Genomic DNA, 8645 nt, shown 5'->3' on the forward strand with positions numbered 1-8645 from the left:
TGGGGCGGCGGAGCGCGGGATGGGCGCGGCGTGGGGGCGGTGGGCGCTGCGGGCCGGGCTGGCGCTGGGCGCGCTGGCGCTGGTGCTGCAGGGGCTGCGGGGGTGGCTGGCGGCCAAGCGGTACGAGTTCACCCCCGCCGAGATCGCACAGCTCGCCCGGCACCACGCGGGTACGCGCCGCCCGGGGGGACGCGGAGGGGCGGCGGGGAGCGGGGCCGAGGAGGGATGGCGGTGGGGATGGGCATGGGCATGGGGTTGGGGTTGGGGATGGAGAAAGGAGCCGGGGATGTGGCGGGGAGCTCCGGCCTGGGCTGGAGGGGGGAGCCGTAGCGGGGACGAAGGTCCGAGGAGAGTCCGGTACAGGGGGGCCGGGATCATGGCGGGAATGGGGCTGGAGTCAGGGAGGGGCGGGGAGCTGGGTCTGCGCAACAAGACCGGGACAGGGAGGGGATCGGTACCGGGGAACAGCAACAGGGAACGCGGGGGTAGCGGCGTGGAAGATAGGACTGGAGCAAAGGAGGGATGGGGACCAGGACAGCGGCATCACTCAACCTGTTTGGGGCTGAAGCTCCGGGTGGGTCAGGCGTGGGGCTTCAGAAGAGGGCTGTCCCCACAGGGCACAGGGGGTTTGGTCGGTGCTTCGTCTCACCGGGACAGGGGCACTGTCACCTTGCTTGGGTCTCCCATATTGCCCAGCACCTGGAATGGGCCAGAGGACTGGAGCATTCAGTGCTGCTTGTCCTCCGTCACCATCCAGGGAGGCGATGGTCAACAGGAGCTGAGGGCTGGAGAGAGGAGATGTCTTCCCTAGGCAGACCTCTCTGAGGGTGTGCTGGGACGCTGTGGCTGTACAGGGGATTTGGGGAGGAGGTGGTCGGAAGAGCTTTTTCTGTGCCGGGGACTTACAGTGACCCTGGGTGCTGCAGGGCTGGACCATGAGCTGGCTTTCTCCAAGATCATTGTGGAGCTGCGAAAGAAGCACCCGGGTCACATCCTGCCAGACGAGGACCTGCAGTGGGTGTTTGTGAATGCGGGCGGGTGGATGGGCTCCATGTGCCTGCTGCATGCCTCGCTCACCGAGTACGTGCTGCTCTTCGGGACAGCTGTCGACACTGGGGGACACTCTGGTAAGCAGGGGGACAGGGCTGGTGGGCAGGGGAGTTCTCCGAGCTCTTCCTACTCCGCTCTTTCAGGTGCAGCTGGCCATTGTGTGCCCAGCACAGGGAGCCCACTGCTTCACTACTTGTATGGGCTGAATGATGCTGGCAAACACTCTCTGCATGGGGACCAGCCCCCATGGTGTCCTGCAGCATCTGCAGGTCCCTGTTTGTGATATGCCACATGGCCAGGACTCTCCGCATCCAGCTGGCAGGCGATGGCAGACATCTCATCTCCCAGTGCTTCAGGAGGGAGCAAATGCCAGAGAAGTTGGAAATAATGGGGCTTAAGGACACCAACCAGCCCTGGCTGGTGGTATATGGCTGTTCATAGAGACAGTGGGGGTGCAGAGCCATCAGCGCTTCTTGGTGTATTGAGGCACTGGGGCTGCTGTCCTGACCCCCAGAGGCCTGCTCCACAATTGAGACCTGGGCTCCTGTGCTGTCCCTGGCAGGAGATGCTGAGCTAGTGTCGCCTGTCCTCCCACAGGTCGCTACTGGGCAGATATTTCTGATACCGTCATCTCTGGGACATTCCGGCAATGGAAGGAGGGGACCACTAGAAGTGAGATCTACTATCCAGGTAAGTGCAGCAGTATGGTGCTGCAGGTTGCACCCATGCCTTTGGGGCACAGTCAGTTGCTGTTGTAGAAGCCCTTCCTTTGAGCTGACAGGAGCCAAGAGCTCAGGATAGGGCAGTTTGGGTCTCCAGTGGCACATCCCAGCATCTCAGTTGGTGACAGTAAGAGAAAAGTGAGCAAGGCTGGGGTGGGGTTGGAAGGCTCAACCCTGCAGGTCCCAATCCCATGTTTCCCATTTGGGTGTGATGTGGGGCAGCCACTGGGAGCCGTGCTGGTTGTGTGTTTTGGCAGGGGACACCATCGTGCACCAGGCGGGAGAGGCCACGTCAGTGCAGTGGAGCGCAGGCACCTGGATGGTGGAGTATGGCCGGGGCTTCATCCCCTCCACACTTGCCTTCGCCCTGGCTGACACTCTCTTCAGCACTCAGGACTTCGTCACCCTCTTCTACACCCTGCGTGTCTACGCCAAGGGCCTGCTCCTGGAAGCCAATGCCTTCTTCAGCACCTTTGGGTGCTGAGCCCATCTCACCAGGGCGCCCTGCCAAGCCCAGTTGGCTCCTTTCCTTCCAGCCTTTTTCTCTTCCTCCCCAAGCCCGGGTTCTAGCAGAGGCAGCAGGAGATCCCCTGTGCCTTCCCCAAATTGTTCTGTCCTTTCCCTACAGGCCAACAGGGTGCCAGGACAGAGGGACCTCGGCAGTCACAGCAACACAGACTGCCAGTTCTCTTTATTACCTGTCTGTCCCTCCTTTCTATCGGAGTCACGACCTGCTTTTCCATCCCTTGGGGCTGGAGTGGCCTTGCAGTGTACAAACACCCCTGTGTGCCCTCAGCATGCAGCAGGAGAGAAGCTGGAACTGGCTGTCCCCAGGCCCCAAAAGATTTCGTCAGCTCCTGAGACATCAGGGGGGATGATGCTGCCCTCAGGGCAGGGTGCACAGGGTGGACCAGACCAGAGCACTCACTGCAAAGGTCGGCCGCTAAGTCCCCCATGTCTCTGGCAGCCTGCCGGGACTGCAGGCAGCGCAAAGTGCTGTGTCCAGCTGGCAGCATCTCCCGTGTCTCCATCCCTGCGGATGTGGGTTGGCAGCACACAGCATCACCCTGGCACGGGGCAGGATCAGCGCTGAGACCCCCTGGCAGTGGGGGGATGCCTGGCTTCTGTGCTGGAGGGCTCCCTACTCCCCTGTGTGTCATCTGCCCTCGGGGATGCCTGGGGCTGGAAGAGGGTCACTTCCCCACAGTCGCCTCCTGGCAGTGCCCCCCAAGGGGGAAACCCACCGTCTGTCGCCTTAATGGAGACCCCGTTCTGCGTGGCCTCTTGGCTATGCACATACCTAGTGTCCTCGAGTGCCCAAAAGTCTGTACTAGCTCAGGATGGGATCTCGCCCCTCAAAACGCTTTCCCCAGCTGTGAGACCCCCTGGGGACAGCCACTCTGCTCGGCTCCCGGCGTGGGATCCCGGCTGCCAGGAGAGTGATCCCCCAGCCAAACCCAGCTGTGGACCCTGCTTGCACCCCTGTGGTCAGACCCGTGTGAGCTCACTGCTTGGTGGAGGGCTTTCACCTCACACTGCTGCCAAACACACGAGTGTGTCCCTGGCCACCCAGGCCTGTAGCATGTTGATCCTTCTGCTCCCTGGACTGTCCCTGTTCTGCTGACCGGCAGCCCTGCACACGGGCTAGTTCTTAATTTGCTACCTGAAAAGAGATGCCAGTAATAAAGTTGTTCATCCCATGTACTCCAGTCTCTGGAAGAGTCTCTGGAGTGTGCTGAGCCCTGCTATGGTGAAGGCCAGCTCTGGGACAGGAGTCCTACTGACAGCTGGGTGTCCCTGGAGAAGCTGACATCATCCCACTCAGGGTCCTGGGAGCCGTGGGTACAGCGCTGGGCAGGATCAGCCCTGTCTCAGCTCCCGGGGATTGGCAGAAGATGGTGCTGTTACTCCTCTCGCCACTGCGGTCACTGGTGACTGAAAGCCTGGGCTGGTGCCAGGTCCCCACTTCCATGGGCAGTCCCGTGCTCAGGGGGCTTCATTCTTCTGAGGCATAGTGCCAATGCTGAGTCTGTGGTCCCGCGAGGGTGGTTGGACCCACACATAGCAGGTGGTGGTTTTGAGAGGTTTGCACAGATACACACTCACAGGTGTGCACACATGCTGTCAGACACATCTGTGTGTGTGTGTGTGTGTGTGTTCACAGGTCGTGTGTGTGTATAGGTAGAATAGTTTTCAGGTGGGTGTGGGCACAACAGGTGGGGCTGGCACACGTTTGTAAATAGGTAGAACAAGCCTGTCCATACAATCAGCAACTGCAGGCGTGTGAGTGTGGGTAGGACATGTGTGCTGGGCGTAGTCAGAAGAGGTTTGTTCCTGTGCGTGTGTGTGCCCGTGCAGGTGGCACAAGCGTGTCACACCTGTGCGTGTGCACAGCCACAACGCTCGTGGCAGCAGACGTGCACCCCGTGTGCTCACGGACAGGCGGGCTCTGTGTGTGTGTGTGTGTGTGCGCGCACATGGGCAGGCTCTGTGTGTGCACGTGTGTGTTCCTGTGGGCTGCCAGGCCACCCTGGCCCCACACCAGGCTCGTTCCCTGGGCTTTAGCAGGGAACACGAGCAATCCCAGCCGAGCTGGCCCGCGCAGCAAGGCGCTAACTCAGCAGCTCGTATCAATACCGCTCCACTTACAGCGAAGGCCGCGTAATGAAAATCCGATGGGCACGCTGGTGGGAGTAAATAAGTATGCCATTAAAATAAGAAAATCAAAGCTCTGGACAGGTCTTTTCTCTTGCCCATTGATTTCTTTTATTACGGAAATATTGCTGCTAAATAACATTAGTGTGAACAATCTCAGCAGTGTTTTCTGTAGCGCCTGTGTCAATAACTCCATCACGGGCGGGGGATCCCCCCCAGCCTGGCCGCAGGGCCAGCAGCCCTGTCCATGCAAAAGGCTGCTCTGGGGATGCCTTCTTCAACATTCCCAGCTCAGCTGGGATGTGCCAAGCAGAGAAACTACACAACACAGGGTGGCTCAGGCAGATGCCAGCAGGGTGGAGCTGGGCTTGCACCCAGGAACCCTGGCTGCTCTGCTGCAGCAGAAGGGGTTCTCCTCATCCCAGCATGGAGCACTGATTGCCAGGCATTCATTAAAGGGTCACAAAAACATCCCTTTGGCGTTTGCAGCCTCTTAATAAGATAAGTGTCTCCAATGACCAGCAGAGAAGAAATGAGTTCTGGACACAGCAAGTTCAGGCTATTGGTGCCTCTGCCCCTTCTTCCCCTGCCTCCTTATCCATGCCTGAGTCCATGCTGGCCTGATCCAGCTGCCTGCAGCTTGCCATCATTTGCCATCATTGCCATTCTCACAGAGAAACTGAGGCATGGGTTGGAAGCTCATCTGCAATCATCCAGCTGCAGCACAGCCCCTGTGCCAGGGCCAAGGCTTGCTCCTTTCCCCCTTGGCTGCCCAGGCACACAGCATCCTTCAAAATGACCACAGGCAGCAGGGACATCCTTGGAGAGCCAGAGGATGTGACCAGGACACACAGGAAATACGCACACTTTGGTGTCCAGAGGCCAGAAGGGACCCCAGAGCACATCAAAGGACACCAAACCTTTATGGAGTGGCTGGAGGTGGGCAAGGAGAGTCAGCCATGGGCATCTGCACCCCACATCTGGCTCTACCCCAATCGCAGCTGAAGTGACCATGAGTGGCATCTTCCCGAGCTGTCACCAGGACAAATGCACATCGCTGCCCTCCTAGCACCTTCCCCCTGCAACTTGCTTTATCTTGCTGTCCCTCCACATGCAGTGGGTATTGATCAGCCCGCAGGATCTATCTCTCGATTCTTCCTGCAGTATCTCTCTGCTCCAAGTATCTCTCACTCTGCTCCGCTGTCTGCTGTGCCCATCTATACCTCCACTATCTGTCTGTGCTGCCTCAGCCACAGCCATCGATAGCCATTTGGGGAATTTCTCTCCAGCTGGGAGCATCCCCAGACCCCAGCGGTGCAAAACGCTGAGCAGGGGGGCGAAGGGGACACAGTCCTGCTTGCTTGCCCCAAGGAGAGCCTGAGCACAGACATACTTCATGACACTTGTGCAGAACCCCAGAACTGCTGTTATCACTGTGGAGGTTCTAGAGAGGAACTGAGCAGGACAGGTCCCTTGCTGGCCAGGCCCAAGGCGATGGGACACGCTGCACCCCCTGGCGACCTTGGTGTTGCCACTACCTGGCCTAGCCACATCCCCCAACCCTGGGTGCTAAACTGACCCAAGCACCCCAACCCCTCTGCCTTGCAGAACCGGAGCTTCCCCAAACACTTGGGTTCCAGGTGGGCCGCAGAGAAGTCACCAGGGGTGTCTCATTCCACCCAACCCAGCTTTCAGGTTGCAGGGGATGAGTCACAACCCAGAGCAGAGAGTGCAGCACCCTAGGGTGCAAGGCTCCTCCAAGGGAGGCTGGAGCCATGTGGCATGGATTCCTGTGCAATGAGTCCTGAGGGTCATCTGGCCCTGTGGATCCCTCTGAAACAGGGCCAGGTCTCATCTTCCCAGTGGAAATTCAACAGGAATGCCATACTGACAAACTAACATTGACAGGGGCTGGCAACCGCCGGGAGGTCCCTACCACTGCCGCAGAGGGATGGGATGGGCCAGTGCAAGCCACAGCTGTCCAGCCCTGAAATAGGACGGCCGACAGCTAATTTATCTCCTGCGCAAAGATAAACAGCGCCTGGGGGCCCTGCGGGGTCGGGAGCTGCCCTGCTCTCCCAGGGAAGGGTCTGATTTTTCCAGGAGAGCCTCCCTGGTGGGCATGGTGCACTATGTCAAATGCTGCTGAGGTGCCAGGAGCTTAAGGAGCCCCGACAGTGACCAATGCCATGGCAGGACATGGGGTAGTTTCTCAAGAGATGCTCATGGGGAAGGTGGTGAGCCCAGAAGCAGCAGTTTTTCCCTGCAGAGGGAAGTGGCAAAGTGGACAGAGCTGGTCCATGGAGCCTGAGAGCCAAGTCAGCTCCTGTTACAGCCACAGCCAGTGGCTGTTTTTCCTCAAGATGCTTGGAGGAAAAGGGAGGACTTGGCTCATGCTGGCTACCCCTGACCCCTGCAGCACACTGGTGGCCATGGAGGGGACAGAGCTACCAGCTCTTGGCACCCAACCTCCTGTCATCCCATGCCACCAAAACCCAGTGCAGCAGTATGAAGTCTCAGTGACAAACTGCTCTGGCTGTGGGATGGGACTAAAGCCATAGTCCCTTGTGTCCCAGTGTTGTGGGGTAATGCTGCTCCCCAGCTGCAAACTCTGCAGCTGCCCCGGCCAAAAAAAGCCCAAGGAAGAGCAGGCACCTCCTTTGCCTCCTGGCAAAGTTTTCTCCATAGAAAAAGGGGTCAGGAAAAACTGTCAGGCAGGTGGAGGGAGAGGAAGGAAACAGTCTAGGGATGTTGCCAGCGGGCAGCACCCAGCACAGTGAGGTGCTGTGCTCTCACCTCAGCTTACATCCTTGTCTGACATCTGGAGACACACTTGATGATACCCCGGTGCCACAGTTTACTCCACTGCGAGCAGGGACACAGAGCAAGCCAGGAGCATTGAGACACTCCAGTGACAGAGATACGGCTGTGTTCTACCTACGCCAGGAAGCCTCTTTGGGCATCCAGCCCACATTGCAGTCTGACCCCTTCAGCCAGGGGCCAGGCACCCACAGCACCTCTCACAAAGATCCGTCAGAAGTCCCAGCCTCAGGGTCACGGGTCATGCTGCTGTGACCCCCCCAGCTCTCAAGGATGAAGCTCAGGGTTCAGCATTTGGAGCTTGCCCCAAACACCCTTTTGCACCTGCACATGGATTGATAGCATGAGTGCACATACCCACCTCCCCCAAAAAGGCACACGTGCACACGCCTGCCCCTCCTACCCTCCCAACAGAGATTGCACACACCAACAAGTGAACTCACAAAAGCACACACCCAGCTCCCCACGGACATATATACAGCATTTATTATTGTCCCCAAGAGCAAACACACGTGTGTGCATACACTGCAGGCGCTCAGCCCCTCTGACAGTGCACATGGCTGCACACACGCGTGTGCATGGTTATTGCTCCATGTGATGGACACACATCCTCCACACGCACCTTCAGGGCGTACACACACCTTAAACACCGGGCACACTCGCCTTGGTGTGGGGGGGCTCCCGTACCGACATGTATAATGCATTCACCTCTCCCGGTATGCACAGGCACAGGGGTGCTCAGACCCCCTGCACACACACACACGTGTGTTAGACCCCAGTGTGCACAAGCACGGGGGTGCTCAGACCCCCTGCACACACACACGTGTGTTAGACCCCAGTGTGCACAGGCACGGGGGTGCTCAGACCCCCTGCACACACACACACGTGTGTTAGACCCCAGTGTGCACAAGCACGGGGGTGCTCAGACCCCCTGCACACACACACGTGTGTTAGACCCCAGTGTGCACAGGCACGGGGGTGCTCAGACCCCCTGCACACACACACGTGTGTTAGACCCCAGTGTGCACAGGCACGGGGGTGCTCAGACCCCCTGCACACACACACGTGTGTTAGACCCCAGTGTGCACAGGCACGGGGGTGCTCAGACCCCCTGCACACACACACACGTGTGTTAGACCCCAGTGTGCACAGGCACGGGGGTGCTCAGACCCCCTGCACACACACACGTGTGTTAGACCCCAGTGTGCACAGGCACGGGGGTGCTCAGACCCCCTGCACACACACACGTGTGGGGGGAAGGTCATCCATCCCACTGTGCACACAGGTACGCACACAGGCAATGAACACACGCACACACCTTCCCCCAGCACACACAGGTATCTACACACACACCGACAGACGCTCTAAAAAGTGTGCGATGAGTGCAGCATCCTCTTA

The 8645-nt window shown here is 58.9% G+C and overlaps 1 protein-coding gene across 2 annotated transcripts; it reads left to right on the top strand.

The window, feature by feature from the left end:
- The first annotated feature begins 4 nt into the window (after positions 1 to 4).
- On the top strand, positions 5 to 3476 carry SIGMAR1 (sigma non-opioid intracellular receptor 1). Of its 2 annotated transcripts, XM_032095812.1 has the most exons (4): positions 5 to 170; positions 927 to 1127; positions 1648 to 1740; positions 2030 to 3476. In XM_032095812.1, exons 1-4 carry the CDS (start codon positions 20 to 22, stop codon positions 2254 to 2256), a joined length of 672 nt encoding a protein of 223 aa, XP_031951703.1. In that variant the 5' UTR covers positions 5 to 19; the 3' UTR covers positions 2257 to 3476. The 2 variants fall into 2 exon arrangements, with proteins under 2 accessions (XP_031951703.1, XP_031951704.1); XM_032095813.1 differs by lacking the exon at positions 5 to 170 and having other exon boundaries at positions 1029 to 1080.
- The last annotated feature ends 5169 nt before the right edge of the window (positions 3477 to 8645 follow it).

This window comes from Corvus moneduloides, chromosome Z (genome assembly GCF_009650955.1).
Source record: "Corvus moneduloides isolate bCorMon1 chromosome Z, bCorMon1.pri, whole genome shotgun sequence".
Classification (NCBI taxonomy): domain Eukaryota; kingdom Metazoa; phylum Chordata; class Aves; order Passeriformes; family Corvidae; genus Corvus; species Corvus moneduloides.

Excerpts from the sequence above, each read along its gene's own strand:
- SIGMAR1 (XM_032095812.1), top strand. The coding sequence starts at position 20 with ATGGGCGCGGCGTGGGGGCGGTGGGCGCTGCGGGCCGGGCTGGCGCTG. Across the intron at positions 1,128-1,647 it reads CGACACTGGGGGACACTCTG|GTCGCTACTGGGCAGATATT; the intron begins GTAAGCAGGGGG and ends GTCCTCCCACAG. Across the intron at positions 1,741-2,029 it reads AAGTGAGATCTACTATCCAG|GGGACACCATCGTGCACCAG; the intron begins GTAAGTGCAGCA and ends GTGTTTTGGCAG.